Source organism: Phaethon aethereus (assembly GCF_964289735.1).
Source record: "Phaethon aethereus genome assembly, chromosome: 20".
Taxonomy (NCBI): domain Eukaryota; kingdom Metazoa; phylum Chordata; class Aves; order Phaethontiformes; family Phaethontidae; genus Phaethon; species Phaethon aethereus.
The window spans coordinates 917,851-941,796 of NC_138596.1; the positions used below are offsets into that span (position 1 = coordinate 917,851).

Here is a 23,946-nt window from a genome sequence, read left to right on the forward strand (position 1 = left end):
CCCTTTTATATTGAACAACCATCTTTTGATTATGGTCCTGCTCCATTCACCCAGACACAAGGAAGGCAAATACCTTCCCTGTAAGCACAAACTGGAGTCCATTAGAAACCTAAATGAATTTTGGGTTCCCTTCTCTGATTTTTGACTTGTTGCAAATACATCACCACTTCCCCATCAAAGGCACTTGAGACTGCAGGTCGCATCTTTACACTCTCCTTGTGTTCTTCTAATGACTTGAAATATCCCAGCTGTCAGCAACAGAAGCATAGAGACACAAATAAGATTTGAGATCACAGCACTCTCTGCTCACCTCCTCTCCCCTGGAAACAGAGAATCAAGCCCACACACTACTGTAGGGAATAGCTAACACCAGCTGCCATGTGGCACAGCTTCTCGGACTGAACCAGGGAACTGGGTCTCAGCATGGGCACAGGAGGAAGAGTGTGCTGGGCAGCTCCTGCCAACCCACTGCCTCTTCGGCACGAGTGACTAACCAGTGCAGTTACACAGTAAGCAGCAGGCCTTCCCCAAGGAGCACAGATGGGAGCTATAAGCATACCCACACGCGCGCATGGCTAACCTCAGCAGCTTTCCTATGGTCATCCTCATTCTCCAGCATCCGGACGTCTACACCAAGGCAGCGAAGATAGCGCCCGAGGCCTTGCAGCATGTTATCGCAGACCACACTGAACTGCTTTGGGGAGATGGGAGCACAGGAACATGAGGTCTCCTTTTTGGACCCTTTGCATTGCTACAGAAAGGCAAGAGATGTGTAAGCAGCAGAACAGAAGGCTGATTTCCAGTACATTTGTGTTTTACCTCCCTGCATTCACCCGCCATGGTAAATCCAGCTGTCCCCTTCCACCTATATTATAATTTCCCCCACGCTCTGCAACACCTCTTAGCTCCTCCTTCATGTCCTTTCTACATTGCCCACCTACCACTTGGGCAGGAGCCAGAACATGATGGGGCTAATCTGGAATTAGCCATTCACTCACTGGCCAGCTGGCCACCCAAGCTGGGGATCTGTACCTTTTCCCTGGGGAAATGCCAGCCTGGCCTTCTATGCTCTACAGAGACATTCATTTTCATGAAGTCACAGAAACAGATCTTCAAGACTGCTATTCCCCTATCAAATTAGACTGCAATTGATATACATGCGCCAAAGTTATGATTTGGGAAGGGGATCTGACAGACAGAGGGAGAAACAGGTAGACAAAGCAACCACGTCAGCTTTGTTATCTTCGGAAGTTTAAAAATAGGCAGTGCCTGAATTCTGTTTATTTTATTTCAAATGTCTGCTGCTGGAGGAGTTCCTGCAGTTGGAGACTTTGTCGGGAAGGCTCCTAGAAGCACAATAGCTAAATTCACGGAGAAGGGAAGTTATTAAGGAACCGCCAACGTTCAGCTTTTGCCTCCAGGAACTTGAATCAGCTGAGACGACTGAAGGACACGGCCACCACTTATGCAGGGCTACACTGTCTTTGGAACCAGAGAGGTACTGCAGTGTTGCAGATTAGCTCAGATTAGACTTAGGCCTGGAAATGCTGTGGCACACCGTGCAGATACACCCGGGCTGACCATGTGAACTAGCTCAGATCGGAGAGCTCAATCTGTGTGGTGCTGCACCTCCCAGAAGCTGGCACATGCACTGAAGGCTCTGCAGCACTGGGTAGACTGGGCTGTCACCAGCGTCTGCAAGGACCTTGGTGGATGCAGATGTGCCCTGAGACATCAGAGTGCTGTGATAACGGATCAAGCTGACCCTTTGATGCTGAGGTAGTTGGAAGACACTAACCCTGTGCTGCTGCTTCTGTTCAAATGGATGTAAAGGAGCAGCAGCTGGCTCTTAGCTAGTGTTTATTCAGTGGCCAGCAATGTCATATGTAGCTTTTTTTCTCACATTTCATGCCAGCAGAGAGCAAAAAGCTTATAAAGGAGAATAGTGTCATTAGCCCCACTTCAGATAGTAGACCAGGAAACTGGGAAAGACAACTTGGAGTCATGCAGGATGCGGCGTCGGGAGAAGTCTGCTTTTTTGAGTCCCAGTCCAGGATTTACCAACTATCTCGCAGTTAATGAATCTGACTGCACAGAACACAAAGATGACCCGTGAGCTCACAAGGTAATTCAAGCCTGAAGCACTTACTTTTCCCATCTCTGCAGCAGCCAGTCAGATCTGTTCTAACATACAATATTCCCATGAACACAGTGTTTAGGAAACTACTGAGCAGCTTGGTGTTTTACTGCCTGCCTAAGACTAATGGGATACTGTACATTTACACACACTTGATAAGGAGGATCCTGAAAAGGTGGCTATAATCAACAGCATCTCAGTCCAACCATGGAAGGTAGTATTGACTTCAGGAGTAAATGCACAGCTGGGACTACTCAGAAGGATACACAGCCATAGTAAGGCTTCCCAGTTAATAAACAAAACTGTTCTTCTGCTGATGTTTTCATAGGTGCATAAACAACCAGATGGTTGCATTCTCAAAGTAAAACTTCATTACAGAGAGAGAGGGACTAGTCACGCTCCAAGCAGAGTCACACAGCTCCAAGTTATGGCCAGTGGAGTTCTAAGGCTCTGACACAACATACATTGCGGGGACAGGCCAGTCATGGAGTATGTGGTGGTGGGCTGGGAGACAGAGACAAGCCATCAGCAGAAAGACTTTTTTGATGGATTGTTTTTTTTTTTAACTTTGCAGACTTCTACTCCAGAGATAATAAAGGAGGCATTCCCAATATGAAATCAATGTGTAGAAGCTCAGTTAAAGCAAAAGTAAAGAACTCAGAGTTTTGAAACCGTACTGGTGCAGCACCTAGGCTACAGAATTCAAACACACGCCACTGAGGAAATGTGGAAGGAGCATTTCTACCAGCAAGGTTAGCTGGATTCTGCCACACAGATCTGCACCAACATTTTGCAAAGACAAATGAACCTAAAATTACAGTGAAAGCTGAACGAAAGCACACAAAGGAGAAAGCACATCTCACCGGTAAATGGGAGGAGCAAGGCAGATGTTTGGTGCAATACTCCTGAGGACAGACTACAAACAGGCATGCCATGCATAGCTAATAGTATGACTGAGAGACAAGGCAACATATGATTTGCAGGGGTCTTGAGCAACATGCAGCTCTTTGAAGATGTTTACAAACCTGTCCAGAAGGTGATGGTACTTCTTGTTTATTCAGCTGCTTCTTGGAACTGGCTTTTATGCTTGGTTTTCCCACCAGACTCTCAGTCAGGTCTGAACTCAGACCAAAGCTTGCTGGATCCTTGCAGAGTTTCTCATAGATCTCCAGCAAACAGTACGCATCCGAAGCTGAAAATAAGGGAATATGAGCCTCAGCTGGTTTCATTCAAAAGTAAAACAGCGGCTTTCCTGATGCAAGGGAAAGCCCTCACCTTTGTAAATGCCACTGAACACAAACACTCTTTGAAGCTCCAACTTACTCGTGTCATACCCTGCACTCTTCCTGAGTGAGCATCATAACCTAACACACGATCACAAAGAGTCAAGGCAGAAGAGCTCAAAAAGCAACAGGCCCTCTGCTGTCCCTGACTCTAACGTAATGCAAATTGTAGCGCGCCTGTTCAAACCACCATGTAAGATAGCTTCAGCCAACCCACTTTACTCTCCATTGTTACTGAGCAGCGGCTGGCCCATGGTTTATTACTGCATCTCAGCTATGGGAAGGTAACTTCCCCATTAGATGCAATATCTTAAAAAGTAGCAACAGTTGTTTGCAACCACCTGCCCACACGCACTGCCATGTGCCTTCTGTTCCTTGCAACGGGAACTGTGTAAGTCTCTAAGCCAGTTTTACAAGTCCTAGTGATTAACTTTTGTGGGAACTGTGTCAGCTTCAAGGATAGTTGAATTTCACAAAGGGGTGGTTCTCTTCAGTAGACTGTCCTTTGATGGCCCAGGAAAAGATTTAGACCCAGACTTCTGACTCTGGGGTAATCAGCAATGAACTCCACTGGTCCCTCCACAGGGATTCTGTGCTGCAGCTCTGACAGCATGCCTACCCATTTTTAACCCTGCTCTAACAAGCACTTCACTATGACAAATGAACACAGCATTTGCTTCCCAGAAAGGCTGTCAAATGAGAAAGAAGGAAGTGGACTTTCTTCCTTTCCGTTACTGACAGGAGTTTCCACTGAGGTGATGTTTCATTAGACAATCTGCAAAGCACAGGAATTCTTTCATGAGGGGAATAATGAACCACTGGACAGTTTAAACTTCAACCATTAAAGCCATGTCCGCAAAAAAACAAACATAACGCGTGCTGGCCTCTCTGAATAGAAACTAATCTGCAAAGCCATCTTCTTCGTTTGCTACTTAACGATTTTCCTGGTGAAAGAGAACAGACAAACACAGCCTGTAATGGACAATCTGCAGCACCTTGCCAGAGAGTCAGTGACCAGACCTGCATAGAGTATCTGTTCCTCCCGCAGAGGCCGTTTCTCCCAGTTAGACAGCTGCTCTGTTTTATCTAGAGGTTTCCCCAGCACATGTTGCACCAAGAGGCTGAGTCCTTTCTCTGGCTGCCTGAAACTTCTATCTTCATAGCTCTGCTCTGGGGACAGTACATCGACCTTCCGGCTGCCCTTCTTCCAGTCAATGGAGCTCTTCTGCAGCTGATGGAAAGAAAAAGATATAAACCACATGGTTATGAAACAACTTCTACAACACCTCCTATTCCAGTGGGTGGGGCCATGCAGCAACCCCATCATTTTTATCTCTCGCCTGGCATATTGAGTCCCGTTGTCTCAGACAAGGGCTGGGATGGCATTAGATCGTCTGGTTATTTGTTTAACAAACACACTTGCTGGAAAGAAATCGTCTTCATAGCCAGGGAAGGAAAAAAAGTACATTGTCATACAGCATTGCATCCGAGCAGTGGGGCTGTGACTGACTTCTCAGAGGTCTGTAGGGTGCTCAGCCATGCTGGAGGCTGTTGGGCACCAAGTCAATAAAAGAATAGCAGCGGTAGTTCAGCACCTTTCTCCTCTGAGCTCCAGTGAGAAAAGGCATTCCTGTTACGCAGTGGGCAATGGCCTTTCTGCAGTTGCCATTTCTCAGATTAAGCTGAGGCACAGCTGTTGGCAGGTACCTCAGACCCTGCAGCACTTCCCAGGTTAAACTATCAGTCCCAAAGATATGGGTTCACCCCAACCCACAGCTTTAAACACACTCTGTGAATTTTACCCTTTAAAATAGTTGTCCTTCACATTTCTGCAGACTGCTAAGAACTACTGTGTGCAAACCCAGAAGCAGCTGAACAGAAATTCCTGTGCTGAACCCACTAGCAGTCCTACAAACATTATGAGATCTCTACAAACCATTAACTCCATAATATCTATTTCAATACCGCATGATCTTGGACCATCAGAGTTTCTACAAGGATTTACTCTTACCGAGCCCAAGTATTGACCTGTGCTCAGAAACTTTGTCCAAGCTGAAGGGATCTATGTCTCCATTTCAATTGCTTTTTCATAACTTTTATAAAGGCTATGAAAAAAGTTATTAGTACATCAAGCTCTAACTTTTTAGTTGATGAAAACTAAATGCTTCTGTCTTTCTTCGCAGAATCACATTACCCTCGAAACCACAAGCGGAAAAGGTCTATTTACTCATTCAGCCATCTCCCTGCCAACAGAGGATACAAAAAGACAATGCTGTGAATTCATGACAGTTATCTACAAGCACACACAGGAGACACAATTTTCCATATCTGCATGTGTTTGTCCTTACTTGTTTGTCTACTGTGAGCAGGTCCACCACACCTTGTGCTTGCTTATCTGTGTCTTTCAAAGCAGACCATGTGGCTGCAAGGCTTCTAAGGTCTTCAGACATCCCATACCCTGGAGAAAAAAACCAACCCAAATCACACAGGTAGGAAAACTCAAATAATGGCTAATGCACAGCAGTTTTGTCTAGTTCAGAGTCAAAATGCTGACAATAAATGTATAAACGTTAGCGGAAAGACTGTTCAGATAGGGAACAAGGCAGACTCCCATGTCTCCTGTTCCTAAGAGATACTCTTGCAGATCAATACTGGGAGAGAAGAGGTGGATGAAAAATGCTGAGTTTCAGATCAGCTTACTTAAAGTCTGCTAGGTCAGTGAAAGGCAATTATGAATTTGCCCTTGAACTCTGGGTTTAACAACTCCTACCAAAAGCCTCCAAACAGAATCTAAAACCAGGTATGGTAAGCCAGAGAGCTTTGCTGTCCAACACAGCGGCTTTGGGACAGGGCCAGCCAATCCAGAAAGCTCTGGATGGCAAGCTTCCCTAGACCACTGAAGGTTGGGTACAAGTCGGGGTTTAGTATGGAACAATCGCAAGTCTGCGGGGGAAGGCTAAATCAGAAATCTTGGGTCTGACCTGAAATGGGGAGGCATTTCTGTCACTCCCAGTTACACAGGTCACCCTGCTTCCTGGCATGGCAGTATTTGAATACCCAGGGCTACAAAAGCTGTTCCATGATACGTGATTTAGAGAATGACAACCCCAAGAGGATCTAGAAATTACACAAAATAAGCTGTGTAAAGACCTGAGGTGAGAAGAGAGCCATGTTACCTAGTTTAGTGATGGCTGCATCTGAGTAGAGCATCTGGATGAAATGAGGAAGCTTCTCCTTCTCACCCTCCGTCCCAGTTTGCTCAAGGAGCCGTGGCAAGTCAAGGAGGAACACTTCATCCTTCAGAGCAATTTGAAGGAGGGAGACACGGGGCTTCCCGACCATGCCAAACGAGGGCCTCCACTCCATGTCAATGCCAACAACCTGCCCGGGCTGCAACACAGACAAAAGCCGCCTTCACTTAGAGACTGTCTACGCTTGAAAGTAGCCTGGATAGTCCCTGTCCAGAACACAAGCATTTCCTTTCCAGCAACTGCATCTCTTTGCTAGTGTGGAAACTGCTACACAGACAAGTAACTTTCACAGCACACCTGAGTTACTCTCATGGGGACTTTTCCTGGCATGGCAATTTGCAACGTGTTCCCCATATCAGACAAGCTTAAAGGAAGCAGCTGTTCTTGACTTGGGGAGGGAGACATTTGATGGCAGTGGCCCACATACAACCCTGCGTACCAGCCTGCTACAGAGTTTCTGCTCCTTGACCCTGCAAAGTAAATACCAGAGTAAAAACTTACCCGCAGCACCTTTTCCCAGCACTGCAGCATCTCTTCCCATGTCTGCAGGAAGTGAATATTTGACCGTGGAATAGGAAGCTGGTAATAGTCCTTCTTCCTACCCTCTTCATAATGATCTTCTTTTGAGGCCTCTTCTACCCTGCGCAGAATCAGATGCAACAGCTTTAATCCATGCAATAAGAGGAAATCCTGGACTGAAGGACCATCAGGAAGTCTTAAGCCCCTTATTTCACCCTGGCCCTCTATTTCTGCATGCCACTCAACTCTTTCTCTTACCCTCTTCTTTCCTCACTTTCCCTGTAATTTCAGTCTCTTTCATCTTGACACATCCTCTCTTTCTATTCCTATCACAGAAATGGCACTGCGTCCAAGACCTCACCATGCACACGCACTGTACCCACTGCAGAGAACACCCAAACCAAAACACGTGCTGGAGTCAGTCCCAAGCCCCATCCTCAGTGCTCAGCTCTCTTTCCCAGAACTGATGCAACTTGGATGACAAAGTTGGGCAGCTGTTTCCACATTCAGAGATAATACATTTTAGATTTACTGCTTTTTGCCCTCAAGGTTAACATGGAAGTCTGCTAGCTCCCACGGTGTAATACGTAACAGAGAAGTCAGCTCTGACCAGCACTGTGTCCAAACAGGAGCTTCACACTTCCCCACAGCATAAACTGGCTCAGAAAGAGACTCTCAGACTGCTCCACACGAAGATTACTACCAGCTGGGAACGCGTGAATCTGCCTCAGCATTTTAGTGCAATGGCTTGGGAAGGCTTCACGGACCTCCCTGATGCTATTCAGCTTCTTCTCCTCCTTCCCCTTCCCTGTAAAATGTTCACATAGGTCACACAAGGACATTTGTCCTACATTGCACAGGGATGAAATGAGAAAAGTCCAGAAATAAAGTTTCAAAACGTTCTGTGTTTAGGGGAAGACAGCTAACTGAACCCACAGACCAAATGCCTTGCTTGTGCTACTCCCTCCATTTCGGTTTCAGATGGCACCAGGCAGAGAAATTCAGTATCTGTGTATTAAGACCATGGGAATGTTGGAAGATGCCTGCAGAAATAGGCTAACTGATTTCCTACAACAGGATCTTACACAGCACATTTTCTTTTCGAAAGGCAGCAGAGTCTCTTGAAATGGCCTTGTAACTGGAAGGTCAGCATAGTGCTGTGGTGTCTCAGCCAGATGATGCAATAATCAGAGGAAAGAAACTAATGAAAAATATCCAGCTATTTTGGACATATCACAAATTTCTGCATAGTCTCTTTCCCATAGAGTCTTGAAATGGTTTATTATTTGAGAAACTATTTACTAACCTTATGTTTAGGGGATGGTGTGACTAATTTTGTAGCATAGCAGCTTTCACTGTACAAACACTCTTCTCCATGGGTTTGTGTGCATGGGGAAGTCAATATTTGTATAAAATATTTAATGAAGGTGTGCAGTCTCAGGTCTCCAGGAATATTCTCACTCATTCTCAGAGTTCAGGAGCCACATGTGGTGTGACCAGTGGCAGAAATGATGTCATTTATATGCTTGGTACCACCTTGTTCTCTGCAGTGTGAACACCCTCTCTGGGAACCTGCTGCTTTGTTAGCTCAATAAATGAGGCAGACAGACTGTTTTATTAGGTTCCATGGCTCCGCTGATTTTATAGCAGCAACTGCAGCAGGTAACATGACTGGATGAGTAAACTGGGGCACAAAGGGTTTTACTCATCTGTCACAACTCCTCATGAACAGCAGAGCACATCCTTATCGGCATGCCTTCACCCCACCCGTACACAATACAGCATTCCCAGAGAGGTGTAGTGATGTTTTTTATCCGCCTAGATGCACAGAGTCTGTGGCTAAGTCACACTCCTGTTAACCATCCCTTTGTGTTTTGAGGGATCACACCTCATGCAAAAACCTTCTGGCTCCCAACTGGCGGCTGCTGCAGCTTCAGGAGGGAGGAGGGGGGCAGCTCCAGCAACACATCAGAGCTAAGCAGAAGCATGTCCTACACAGACAAGCGTTTCCTGTGCTCCAAGAAAGCCATGTACCATCTGGAGAAGTGGGCCTTTGCAGACAGCGTTTCGAGGGTGATTACATCTGTGTCATATTTCCTGAGGTTACATGGGGCTTGAACATGAACCAGTGCAGATCTGCACTAGCAGAAAGGTCAGATCCATGAAGCTCAGCACATGAACTGTTCAAAGCCATCTGTGGGACCCTCCCAAACTCATCAGCATTAAAAAATAATAATATACCGTGTTCTCATTCACCTTCTATGTAATTCAAGTTAATCTAATCTATGCTCCAAAAATATGATTTTTAGTTATGAAAGCTGCAGTTTTTGCATAAACACCTCTTCCAACTCATGGAAATTTGCTGTAATGTTGAAGACAACAAACCTGATGATAAACCTGTTAGAGCAGGTAATCTCACTCAGTCTCAGGCTTGGTCTTCTTAAAATGGTTTCCTTATCCCCTAGTGAGGCTTCAGCATTAGCCAGGCAGCCAGTGACAGACCCTAACTGTTAGCTGGGGTTCATAATTCTGACATATGACACCAGTAGGATAGTCCCACTAAGAACATAAGGTAAAAGGAAGCACCCAAATCATCTGCATACAACTACACTTTCTGCAGTAACTGGAGAAAGCCCTCGACCACGTGAGGTAGCAGATGAGCATGGCTGTGCAGACTCATGCAACAGCCGTGCCGAGAGGGACCTTGCCTCTGCTTCTCACACCAAGAGCACGGCGCTGAAAGCAGCCGACTTACTACCCAGGGAGCCCTGACCATCGACCTTCTGCTGGCTTTATTCCTTGCTGAATAGGCAATGCATGATGTCATCAACTCCTCCTGGACACACCGTTCACTTCAAATCAAACTCAGATTTCCATCATATACACTGAGTAGCTCAGCTCCCTATAGGAAGCTACTCCCTCATATTACAGGCTTCAAGGGCTATGTTTGCAGGATACTAAAGATACAGACTATCAGCTTGCACTCTTGGGAGTGGTCAAGATTTTCCCACAAACTTTCCTCTAATCTCACCTGGTTCCTGAACTAGAAACACCAATCTCCATGCTAAAAAAAAAAAAAACCAACACATTTCACCAGTGAGGGTAAGAGAGGTGGTGCAAGTGGTGCCAAGTCCAGTCAAGTACAACACCCTGGAAAAGGTGACTGGTGTGTACAACAATGGAAGAGTCCTAAGGAACCCCAAAATTATCACTGCTTCCTCTCTTCTGTTTTTGACAAAAGCCTTGATTCTCCCTAGAAACATGTGATAGCTCCACAAGTGACAGCAAGGCTTTGAGCTATGCCGCACTCCAACCACACCACCCAGAGCTCTCCTGCATTTGCATTGAGCATTCAGGGTAAGTCCTCTTCTGTGTACAGAATCCAATTAGATGAATTCCTGCACATGAATGAGCAGAGAAAATGCTGCTTGATTGTAGCAGGCCAGCAAGGTGACTGCGTAATTGCTCTGAACCCAAGGACTGTGGTAGCCTGCAGCCTTGCAGGAGTTCAGCTCACGAACGTGTGTGGGCACAGAGGCTACCGGGCTGCGTGTTGATAGGGCTACCAGCCAGACCTCATCCAGCCCAAAGTTCCACGTCTCCTGTGCAGTGCTGGGTGAGATCCTAACATGACCCTCATGCAGTATCTCGTGCAAGCTCTGCAGTTCCTCATGACTTGCAGTAGCCTGCATATGTGCAGGCCTTTCTGAAAGAAAAAAAAAAGGTTTAAAAAAGGGTGCCAAACACGGCTATATCTGAATAACTTCCTTAAACATCTCGTGGATAGAGTCACTGAAGCACGGCAGATACACCATCACTCATGTGAGTACAAAAGTGAATTACCGGGGCTTAGTAAATCATTTGCATTGAGTAATTTTTTCAAATACAGCCTTTCTTCCTCCATACAGCATAGCTGAGCAACAGCCTCGGATATTGTTGCATGAAGAGGATGATCTTGGGCCATTTTCTCAAAGAGACACAGCACAGAATACCCGGAACCAGAACTACAAAGCCCTGGCACTCTTCCAGATCTTGCTTGCTGTGGGTATCAGACAGTTCTAACAGTTTAGGTGGCTATATCTGCCTTCCTAAATTTTGGGCCTCTCTTCAACTTCGCACAGCTTTGCCTATACACAGCATGGAACCTGGCTACTCTCTTCCCTCCATCCTTCCTCTCTGCTCCTCCTAGACCAGCAGGTTCACAGAGGTCCCTGACTGAGGCTGTTTGCACAGTTCTGTGCACTTGAAATCAAGGAGTTGTAAGAACCTTTCTTCATATAAGGATTTTTCAGGGTTTTTTTTGTACCTCTGCCTTTCTACTCTTGTTTCAGGTCATGCAACAGGATGAAGCTCCCATCGGGGGAGGAACTGCGGCTACTGCAGGCTAATCTGCTGCATACATGGGGCTCCCAAAGCAGGAGAGGAACCACTGCACTTATTATTGGGGCTGCATTGGAGAAAGAAAAAGTGACAGAAACTAATTAGGAGACTAAAGGCTTCTTAAGCTCACTTGGTAAATTCATGCCGGAGAGTCTGGTTTTATCCCAATTTCAATTAATATGACTATTCTGGGATCTGACCCCAAATGTCAAAAATTCCCATTACTTCTGAAAGCTTTGGATGAGGAAAAAATTACAGACTGGGATGAAAAATGGTTTATGAGCTGACCAATAAAGAAGAAAATAAATACAATTAGAAAAATTTAAGGAACTTTAAAATTATTTTCTTGGCCATAAGTCTCCTAAAAGACATTAAACCAGATTACAGTACAGTGAGAGATGTAGAGTATATAGAAAACTTTGACAGATGTGTAATCAGCGCATATTCAAATCCTACCACATCGTTTTATTTGCACTGTTGATCTGGCAGAGGGAGTCTGAAGACTCTTCTGCAGCATGAAGCAATCTCATACAGCTTCTGAGTACTCAAGAGTGAGTTTAAAATGTACCTTTCATATTCCCAGGCTTATGAAAAGCAAATGCAGCATGTATGTAGCCAAGATGTGATCTGAGTAAATGGAGGAAGTCTTTGCAAAATTATCCCCCCAAGGAAGCATTATGGCAGATTATTTTAAGCAAACAGGTAGTCCTTGTATGATAAGTAATCGACATTGAAAAGGCACAAAACAGAGTATTTTACCTCTCTTGGATCTGAAGCTTTTGAAGCTCATCAGCCACTCCATAAGGTAGCATCTCCTTGGGCAAATTGCAGCGTTGTGCCCATCTTGCCGCTGTGTTCAGATCACAGTAACTGATTAGCAACTGTATCAGGTGCCCTTGAAGCCATCGATTCTCTCCAACTGTGCTCTGAAAGAAGAATCAAAGGTGAAGGAAGACTGTCAGTACAATTTCCATGATGGGTGTTTCTACCCTCTCTCAGGAGACAGCATCCTCCAGGGTGTCCTGGACCAGTGGAGAAAGGAGAAAGAATCCCCCTAGGGCACAAGTGATTTTGTTCAAATCCAGTGAGTGCTGTACTTCTCTGCCAAAAGATGAAAAGCACATACGTTAACTGAGAGCTCATCGGGGTCCTTGGATCCCCTTGACAGGCTATTTGTTCAGGGAATACCACTTTGAAGGTGCAGCACAGAGAAACAAGGGTAAAACAATACCATTTAGCCTGACTGATGACTAGCATACTATTTGCTCAGATACTGATTATATTAAGCAAAATCAGAACCAGGGACTGACCAGACAGTAAAGGTCTTTGCGCTCATTAGGCAGGTAATTATGGAAGGGGTAAGAGTTTGGATTGTTTTAGTCCCATGTTGTGCTTGTACATAGCCCTGAAGTGATGCTGTGACTTGATGTCCTGGAAGAGGCAACAGGATGGCTTAGTCTTTCTCCAGGTAAGACAGCGCAGGAGGTCTCCTCCCACCTTGGGAATATTTGCATGCGTAATTAGAATTGCCACTCACATGCAGGTTACAGGTAGCACACATCAGCAAAGCTTTCCTGAGCGACAGACTTTGGTGTTCACAGCAAGCAAAAGGCTTGCTCATCAGCCATCAGCCCATCTGCACACGCCGTGAAAACAAGGGCACCAGGTCCCTCCACCAGCAACATGCAACAGCACGCTATGTGGACAGACGCCCTGTGCAGCCAGCACAGGCCCAGCCAGCACTGCAGATGGGCTCCAGGGTGCGAGCGGTGTCACCCTGCACCAGAAACAGGTTGTACAGAATGTGTTCCAAAAGTCCTACTTTATCCCCACTGATCACAAGAGGAACCTGGAGGAGTTGCTCCAGCTGTGAAGAACTAGGGTTGGGTGCAAGAAATTCCTCCCTTTGTGTCTATTCAAGACCTCTGTGGATGTGACAACTGGATTATTCCTTCAGCCATACGGACAAACACAATGATCTCAAGCGTCGCTGTAGGAGCCTGTGTTACATGCACCTGCAAACAGGCAGAGCAGTTCAGGACATTCCCTGTTCCCAGCTGTTTGCTGGCAGAAGCAAACATGTGCCTGTGCCGCGGCACACTGCAGTGCCCGGGGGCACAGGCACAAACTCATGGCTGCCTGTGGTTTAAGCCCAAACACCCAGTGGTGAGCCAGAGTGGCTGGAGCCTGGCATGCTGCCCACCCTGGCACGAGGGAGCAGCTATCGGCGAGGGGCACGGCGGGCAAATAGGGCCCGTAACAGTCTCCGCTGCGACAGCTGGATTCACCAAAGCTTGTTTGTCTTGTTCCACCCTCCTGGTGGATGCAGTTGTAAGAGGAAATAGGAACACAGTGACGCTGACAGTCCCAACAGCTACACGGGGCTGGGAACACCCTCCTCCTGCCCAGCCAACCCACCTCTGCTTGCAAATATCCCAGAGCCACTGCAGCCAGATCAGCAACTTAATCCTCTTGCCAGACTGATTTATTCATGGACCTGCCTTAGAAGTTAATATTGTCGAGAAAACTTAATTGCTAAAACAAGTTGAAACTCTGCACGGTGGATCGGGATCTGTAGCTATATGGCTACATTGCTGCTGGCACTACCAACAAGTATTTTTCAGTGTGAAATGCTCAGATCAGCACTTAAGTCCACTCCTGCCCTCCGCACATGCCACTGCCATCTCTCCTTCGCTGCCCACCGAGCAGCGCTTGCAGGGCCACGATCTGCTCCCAAGGACTGCAGGCACCTTGCTCTTCCTCCACTGCGTGTACAAACACAGCCCGGCTGGGTGGTAGGCTGGGGCACGGGGCCTCATTCCTCGCATTCCTTCAGCAACTAAAAGGTGAGAAGTTGTCTTCAAAGCAGACACCCTGCACAGAGATCAGGAACCAAACCTGTTGATGGCCCCAAGGTAAGCGGGAAGGAAAAAAGAAAGCAAAAAAGAAAAAGAGAATGACCCACCCCATAGAGGTGCAGGAGGGGGTAGAGGCTTGGAAGAAAAGCCACAGAAAAATTTGGCATCCCAGGTAGCGCACACAAGAAGCCAGCCTGCTCATAAAAACCGCTGCCTCAGCACTAAGTCTGCACCCCTGTGACTTTGACAAATGCCAAACCACATTTCTTCTCATGGATATGCGGAGGAATATTTTTACTCCTGCTCCTAAGAGGTTGGTGGCACAGCAAGGAGCCAGTGTCAGCAGGACGGGGGTCCAGCAGCTACCCAGGGGCTCAGTTACAGCCGAGAAGCAGGAGAAGGAACCTCGGGAAGGGGCAGAGCAGGAAAGGATAAGCTACCATGTTAATGCTTCTTTCACTCTGCATTTCCTCCTGAATCCTTCCTCCTGGCCATGTCAGTCCTGATACTTTGTGCATCTCTCGCATCTCTGCCTCATGCAACTGAGCTCAGCCAAGCACCTAACCCGCGAAGGAGCTCTGACTGACTCCTCCTGCCATGTTTGCCAAGCCACTTCTCAGAGTCCATCCCAAAAAGAACATATTTTCTTACTAACGTCACAGAGCAATTCCCTCTTCCAGCTTCCCCTGTGTCCATCCTATTGTCTTTCTGCCTTTTTTGTAGAACACAAAGTCTTTGGGGTTGGATCTCTCTTCAGTTCCCCCAGAGTCAATTCTTAATAAATCTCATTATGTCAGCTTTATTTCTGGAAATAATGAGGTGCAGATTTTTTTTTTTAATTTTAATGATAACAGATTTATTCTTTCAACCACAAAAACAACTCTGGAAAGAAGGTTAATCTCTCCAGAGATATTACATCTTGCATTCTGAAACGGAAAATAGCTTTGTTTGTTTTCTACTGAAAAAAACCCAACATTGCTATAAAGGGGAAAGGCTTCCACCACAACAGCTTTGCAAGAATCAAGAATGTGGAAACTTTGGCCTCAGAAGATGTGGGCACAGATGCAGGGACAAATGTTTCACGAGGGATGACATTTCATGTACTTTGTTTTCAGTAAATGAACACTTTTCAAGAGGAAACTGGCACAGCTCTTCCGATCAACATCAGCAACACCTCCGAGCAGGAACAGATTATATATACCATGAGGCTTGTTTACATCCCTCTCTGAATTCTAGACATATCATACATCCTTTAATCCATAAGCGCGCACAAAACCTCCTGACACCAACAATAACCCATGATTAAAGCTTTCCAAAATGTCTGCTGCAGATTACCTACCCGTAAATCCTGTTCTTACCCAGCCGAACACTTTTCAACACTCACAACAACCAGTGCAGAGCAAGCTTAGGAATGTCCTGATCTTAACCCATAGCATCAGCAATTCTTCCATTTTTATCAATAATTTTGGGTCCAAATATCCAATATCTTCTTTGGAAGTCACCCTAGCCAACCCTAGATTACTTTTATCTGTATGTGTAAGGTTGCATTTTTGTCTGGTACAGTTCTTCTGCTTTCCCTTAACGTCTTTTACCAGAGAGTGAGTTATTCACACCAGTGACACTGGCTATTTGCAGAGTCAGATTTTAATTTAACTTTTGAATGTCTTGGCCAATTTCCTCTGTTCTCAAGTGCTTCCAGAATCAACAACAAAAAAATCCTGTTAGAGAAAACGTCAAGTAGAATATTTTAGAGCCAGCAACTTTCAAAAGGGAAAAAGAAACCTGGACTTTGAAAGGACAAACCCACTGTAAGCAGCAGAGGACACCAATAGCGTTTCTAAATTCACTGCCGTGCCACAGGTACTTCGCAGACACCTTTGTTTAAAGGTTCCCTGGAACATCCTATTGTGTTAGTTTTATTGTTACTTTATTTTATTCATGCTTGAGATTTCTGTTTTGGAGTTAGCATCATTTGTACTACATGGAGCGAGGCTGCAGTAACACATCACCCTTAGCATGTCATCGAAGGGAAGTCCTTTCTGCGTGAGATTGGAGCTGGGACGCTCAGGGCCAGCTCAGGCCAGGGTCACAGCCTGCTCTGCGAGACAAGGGGGATCCCGCCTCCTGGACACCCTACAGGGATGGCGCTCGGATAAAAGACGCCAACTTTACCCGCACTCACTTCTAACAGGGCTTCGCGTGGAAGCAGCAAGTCACTCACCCATGGCCAAGGCACAAAGACAGAAGCATGAGAAAGCCGTGCTTTCTCACCACTTGAGCTGTTCTCTCGCTCACAGGCACCGGCTACTCAGATGCACTAATTTATGAACTGAAGAAGAACAAAATAGCCTCCATTCATATCCCAGAAGACTGACTTTCAGATAGCAATCAGTGCGTCATTGACAGAGCCACACTTCAGTGTTCTGGAGGCCATTACCACATCAATGGCGGGGAAGTGGTCTTTATTCTCTCTTTCAACAAAGCTTTGGTAATGTGGCTCCCTGGGGCATGTTCACACTACCTAGCTTCAGCTTTGTGAATCAGGAGACTGAGCTTCCCAGCCTCGCCATGCAATCAGCTCTTCCGAAAGGCAATTTAGAGGAGTCTAACTTACAGTATCACTTGAACGGATCAAGGCGAAGGCAATTCTTAAAGCCAACTTGCTGCTGTACTGGGGCTCCTCACAAGAAGTTTATTGTTCCAGGGCAACCTGAATGAAGCTGCCAGCTTGTGATGAGTAGCTAGGACAATATTGTGTGACGAGAGCATCTGGCTCCGTTTTTCTCTCTGCAGCTCACACAATCTTGCCAGTGCAATTTCTCGTTCAGAAGTCCAGACACCACTACCAAATGGCAGCGAGAAGAAAAAAAACCTATAGCTCGTCTGTTAAAATTCACCCGGCTGACTGCATAGCCAGCTGCGCTTCAGCCAGCAGACTGAGGGGAGAAATTACTCCCCTCTGTTCTGCACTTGAGAGACTACACCTAGACATGGTGCCTAGTTTTGGCACCCCAGTGTAAAAAAGATGCTGAAAAGTAGGAGAGAGTCAGTAAAGAACCATTGAGATGGTTAGTGGGTTGGAGCACTTGATGTAGAAGAAGAGGCTGAGGGAGCAGGGCTTGTTCAGCCTAGGGAAGGCTAAGTTGGGGGATATGGGGGAATATAATCGTCCCTTCAATTTTATCTTGGGGGATCACAGAGAAGATGGAGTCAGATTCTTCCAGAAATTCCAGCTAGGCCTAAAGGAAAAAAAAGGTGACAGTGAGACTGGCTAAACACTGCAACGGGTCCAGAGGGGCTCTGGAACCAGGCAGGGCCCTGCGATACCTTGTCTAACCAAGCTGGCCCTGCTTTGAGCAGGAGGGCAGAAAAGAGACCTCCACAGGTGCCTTCTAACTGAAATTAGCCTCTGATTCTGTGAGTAGTACTGCTGTGCATTCCCCAGCACCGAGACTTGTCTCTACACAGACAGGCGGCTTCTTGCAGCGACTGCTGCTTTAAAGTTCCAAGCACCTCCCGGGTGAAGAACACCCAGGATCTCATCTACCCAGAATACAGGATGGTCCTGATCACGCTCAACAACACTGAACAGATCCAAATACATTTCCTGCATTGGGATTCCTTCCAAATTTCTGTCAGGCAGCCCTTGAGGGAAGTCATTCATCTTTGCCAGATGAAGTCATCATGTCTCCAAAATCTGCTTGTACTGCCACAGATGAGAGAAGGTATATAGGAGAGGTAAAGAACGAACTCTGCTTTCAAAGTCAGGTCTGAAGAGAAAGTATTTTCAAAAAATATTAAGCAAGAGGTTAAGACATTTTTTTCAACACAGTGTTGGACATCCTTCATACAACCTTCACCCAACTCACAGAGCCACGCAACAGATAAACTGTCTGCTGGCAATGGCTCCACTTCACAGGGCACATGCCACTTCGTACTTCAGAGATGAAAGGCTCTGCACACACATTTCACTTCAGTGAATCTGACACAGTCATTACCAGATTTCACTTCAGTAGGTGACCAGAACATGGATATCAATGTTTCTTGGCTGGAGAAGGCACAAGCCCAGACAGAAACTGAGGTTTAATGGAGAAGGTGTGATACTCTACAGCAACGTTGCTGCTAACTGCCCAAGTGAAAGGAGCAACGCAATCCCCCCAGGTGCTTCAGGACACGGGAAGATTCAGTAAAGAGGGCACCATGATACATCTGTAAGGTGGTAAAGCTCAGCACTGGCACTGAATCACATTACTCAGCAGCACACAAATGCAGCCACTTAAATGCTGTCCTGAAAAATCAGCTTTTACTGTCTGATTAGCCACCGCTGCTGTGCTGGCAGAACAGCATTAGCGAAGGGTTCCCGTCTCCCTGCTCCTGTCACTGTGGATTTCAGACAAACCTCCCAGGAGGGAAGGCAGCCTGAAGCCGTGTTGGTAAAAGTCAGCCAGTGCCACTTGTCTTCGGGGTCACAGATCAGTTCATAGTCTTGTTTAGCAGTGCAAGTGTAGCCTGACGCTTTGAGGACTTTCCCAGTGGGAAGATCAGAACTTTTCTTTATATTTTAACCCACAATTAACTCATTTTCCTCAACTACATCCCACAACGACTCCAGGTATGCTGATACACAAAACCAGGGTGCACGCACCTGCAATACTTGTTCTCCCCTCCGCTACCTGTTCAGGGAATGTCACAGATGTATGTCTTTAATGAGCTACTGAGTCAGGCTAACCCTATTAAAATAACCTTTGTTTGGAGAGAGAAATAATTGCATGCCATCCATAAAAAACAAAAATAGACTAAGGTAACTTTACCTACTTGCTTTTTAAGATACAATTTCTTTTTCCTTCACTTCAGTGTGAAGTCTGTCCTGAGGGTCTGTGCTTCTCCCTGAAATCCCTTTCTCACAATCGCTGCACAGGCATCTTCTGAATTCTAACCTAACCCTGGCCCCAGAGTTGCTGAATATTATTCATCCCAGGGATCAGCAAAGGACCAAGGACTTGTTCTGAATACATAAGTCACACAGTTTTGATATGCTTCCAGATTTCTCACACCTCTTGGTCCCATGATGGCAGGCTGGAGATATTTTCTGGGAGCATTCCAGCACTTGGCAAGACTGAAGATGAATGAGGATGGGGAAATTGGCCAAACTCTTTCAGAGCACAAAGTAATATGTTACTTATCACAGTAGATGCTTTGTCTAAGTGCAATAACACAGTGCATTGGAGGCAAACTGGCAACCCTTATCTTCCCAGTGTATTTTGAAGCAGCATTTATCTATCTACCTCCTGTCATTGTGTCACACACACCAACAAAGTGTCACTGTGGCAAATGGCAAATTGTGCTCTCCAGTTTAAGAAAGTGAGGGCTCCCATCATATCCTGCACATTAGGTGACGTGCGTTGCTACTGAGGTTCACTGAGCCTGATCCTCATATGACCCAGCAACATTTCTCTGGTCTCTCAAGCCTCAGAAGGTTCAAACAGTTGCCAAGCACTTTCATGAACTTCCTACAAAAGTCAACATTACATAACTCTGTTTTGGTTTGTGTCTTGAAGCATGGAAGCCTGCATGAGGAAAACAGGACATTTTCTGTTAAGTTATGCCTGAAGAATTACTATCAAACGTTGACGATTCCAAAATCCAACTTAGCAGAAGTGTACAACACCCACTTGTACTACAAGCTCTGTCTGCAGGAACTCCACTCCCATTACAAAAGCACAGCAAGGGATCGCAGCATCAGCCGCACGCTGCCAGAGCTTGACACCACTGCAGGGACAGGAACAGAGAACTAGAGCACTGTTTCACTACAGGGCTGCGAGAGCTGCAGCTGCGTAAAGAGGAAGAGCCTTCAGGAATGAAACCACCGTCTCTGTGTCTCCACTGCTGCTGTTAAATAAACTCGCAGGTTTACATTTAATCAGCTTGTCAGAACGTACATGAGCTGAAGTCACCATGACACCTTCCCATTTGTTTTGGGTAGCCCTAATATTAACCTTAAAGAGCTAAACGAGTATACCAATTAACCCAACCAATCACTCCATTAAATGTTCTCATACCCAGTCACACACATGAGAATTCATAAGCTCCACCTTCCTTTCCCCAAAAATGTGGAATTCCAGCACATTTACTCCCCAGTGGGGCAGGAGGATTTACTGCTCAGGTCCAGCCTGCATCACCTCCACATGACCAATGCAGACTTTTCAGGAAGAAGGATCTGCAGGTAGGGGAAGAGCCTCAGAAACCTCTTTCTCGTTCTCTCCCTACTCCGTTCTTCCTGCTCAGGTCGAATTCCAAGTTATGAGGCCAAGCAACAAAGCAGAAATCTCCTGTTACTTCGTCCTGGCTCTGGATTATTTTAACAGCTTTCTATAAGGGTCCTCCTATACCAGCATGCATTGTTACTCTGCCCACACTTATTCCTGATGTACGGCAATTCCCCTCAGATCTACACTTTTCTTGTGGAAATAGCTACATGAAAGATCGGTCGTCAAAGAGCTCCAGGTTCTTACTTGTATCATGACCTTAATTAAAAGGCCTGTAAACTCTGAAGCGGAATTAACTTAAAATCTCCTGTGTTCATTGCCAAAGAACAGAAGCAGCAAGCTAATTTCTCTGCTTTCTTTTGAACCCAGCCCTGAGCTTCACTGACATCAGACTTCTTAGGTCGCTTCTCTGCTGCTGCTTCACTTCTAATCAGGTTTGTGAGAGCTCATGACCTGCCTTTGAAAGCCCTCTCCAGGCCACACTGGAACTCCTCAGCGATGCTGGCTGTGGGCTATTTCATTCATCTTCCTGAGCCTCGCTGTGCCTTGTATACACCTAGCGCTCTCCCCGGCTCCGCTCTCCTTATGGATTTGTTCCAGCCCAGGCTTGCTTCAGAATAGTTAGGAACTTGGTTTTAGGTTCTTTTCTCTCTAAGAACATGCTAATGTGGCATTCCCAGCAGGGGACATTTTTGTATTTACTAAAGTCTTCAAAGTGAATGAGCAAAAATCTTGACGATGGAAATGCTTGCTCAGGAGCACTAACTCTTCCCATCATTAGTCTATGAAAAATAGATGCCCACAGGAAAAACATGGGTTACCACTTATTTCCATTTTACCATGCACAAACTTCATCTGGCTCATAGCCAAAGCAATAATAAGTATCTTTGCAGGATTTTTACCAAAAGCAAAGGTTGGCAGTAGATTTTTCTCTCCTTTAATCTCTTTCGGTACGTTTAAACTCCTGGTGTTTTTTGTTCTGAAGGAGAAATGCTTGAGAGGGTTGACTGAATGAACTCTGAAATTCACACCCTGGCAAATTGGACTGATTTCCTAAATCCATAATTACAACATTCCTCAGAGATATGCATTCTTTCAGAGCGAATAAGGGAAGATTAGTTTCCTATTTTTTCCCATTTACATGACTTCTCCATCAAGAGGACCTTTTTTTGTTTCTCAACAATTCTCTGTTTATGTGGTTCTCTTCTTGGCAGGGAACTGGTGAACTAATCTCGCCTGAAAGTATAATACAGCCAAACTATCAATTGCAAATAGCCTGACCATCTTTGTGCAAGGCAGCTGATTTGCACAAGCCTTTAGAATCCAGTATCTATCTGTGGAAGCACTGAGACAGGTACCAATCGATTACAGCGTTTTTAAATAATCTGGGTTGATAATCAAATGACCAGATAGTTTTACTGCTGACTGGATAAGGACGTGAGTGGATCTATGCATGTGTGTGAATATGTACAAGGCTTAAGACTGTAGTAAAACTGGGCGAACGTAGCCACGCATGCAGACACTACCACAGGGCAAGAATATTGCATTGTCTCATGCCACAGAGCTGCAAATTCTCGTCCCCCACTCGCAAACAGAACACGCGCAGAGGCTTGTTGATGACCTATTTGCTCCCCACTTTTAAAAAAGCAGTGAACACCTCCTTTCCTCCTGCGCCAGCAGGCAAGCTCTGTGTCCCATCCTCCTCTTTCCCCTTCCCCATTTCTTGCTGGCCAGGTCAATGTCAGTGCTCTTGATAGGGTTCCCTTTGTCTTAGAGCAAAAGGAACACGAGGATTTGCTTGTTTTAAGTGAGGCTGTCCTCATTTTTACTTTGTGGTATACAATCCTATACCTGATGCAGTTTGGAGTCAGTAACAGGTATCCTGGAAACTACTGTATTAGACTTCTGATGTAGCTTTTAAGGAGCTTGGATGTCCCACATGCTCCTGTAAAGTTCTGGATTCCTTCCTATATTGTTTCCTACTCCTAAGATGCTTTTCCCATTTGGCTGAATTAAACATACCACCAGGGCACATCAGTTCAGTCTGCTTGCTGATGCTCTTAACTCTTTAATCTAACACTGACCTCTCAACCTACAGCCATAAGCCAATTAGCCTCTTTTTTATACCATACCAAATCTCTTTCTGATGAAGTTGTCCTTTCGAATGAATGCACGCTATTGACAGAAATGTAATTATACTGCTTAGCAGCAAGCTAGCCCTGTCTGGTTGCAGGGGGTTTAAGGTCAGAAAGCATCTCTAACATACCAAAACAATTTAAAGGAGATTTTTTTTTCCTCCAGTGTGTTCTCTCCAGTCTCCTTTCTTCATTCTCCAGTACTTAACATGTCTGCGCATAAAGGCTATTTGGCCACAACTTTTAAAACTGAGGTCCTGAGCTTTCAAAGGAATGACTTTCCAATACCTCACTGACGCTGAAGACAGACACCCAACTCCCATAAGCTTTTCCTGAATCCCCAGAGCTTGGCCCTGCAGAACCACAATTAAGTGAATGTGCGCTGATTTTCCAAAGTTATTGAGCAAACACATCTTCCATCACCCCAGAGAAATTTTTGGCAGACTTTTAAAAATAATTTTGACATTTTTGACAATTTGGTAGATAGTATGGAAAACAATGGCAGTTTTTCTTAGCTTCTTTGTTCCTACTGTAAAATTCCACCAGAATTCACTAGTATGTTTGTGCTTAACCACAATTTATTTATCTAGAAATGGCTAGATTTGTTGTAAATAAAACTACCATAATTATTATTAGGCACACCACCCCTCCAGGTCTTGCAGAAAATAATCCTCTCTAAGCCATGCAGGAGGTACATGGAGGTATTTACATTTAACTGTATCCTTTGACAGACTACTTTAGATAGTAAGGTATAGAACACACTGCAAGTTTGGCTTTTCCCATGTACTTCTCCCACAACAGCTGCGGGTTTGTTAAGTGAGAAGTTCCCATTTCTTTTAGACCAACAGTTCTAACTTCATTAGTACAGATGCATATTTTACTGCTCTCTACCCAGAGAGCAGAACGTAACTGAAGAATTACGTTATGCTTTTCCTAAGACAGTCACAGATGTGCCTGTTTTCTGCATCAGACCTATCAGTAAGTCCTTTGCTTTGCAACTCTGATGTTATTTCAGCTATCAATAAATATATGACACCATTTATAAACTGAACTGAAAAAGAGAAGGAAATCTATACTTTGCTTGCTACTTCTATTGTCCAGTTTTTCCATAGTTTAA

The 23,946-nt window shown here is 45.5% G+C and overlaps 1 protein-coding gene across 1 annotated transcript in view; it reads right to left on the reverse strand.

Annotated features, from left to right (window-relative positions):
- The window catches only part of EXD3 (exonuclease 3'-5' domain containing 3), a gene marked incomplete at both ends in the record, with an annotated part of 225,725 nt that overhangs the window by 140,011 nt on the left and 61,768 nt on the right, over window positions 1–23,946 (reverse strand). The window contains 7 exons of the mRNA XM_082009000.1: window positions 581–751; window positions 3,163–3,329; window positions 4,441–4,651; window positions 5,769–5,878; window positions 6,597–6,810; window positions 7,173–7,311; window positions 12,330–12,496. Of these exons, the coding sequence (XP_081865126.1) occupies window positions 581–751; window positions 3,163–3,329; window positions 4,441–4,651; window positions 5,769–5,878; window positions 6,597–6,810; window positions 7,173–7,311; window positions 12,330–12,496 (1,179 nt within the window). The remainder of the gene's footprint in view (window positions 1–580; window positions 752–3,162; window positions 3,330–4,440; window positions 4,652–5,768; window positions 5,879–6,596; window positions 6,811–7,172; window positions 7,312–12,329; window positions 12,497–23,946) is intronic.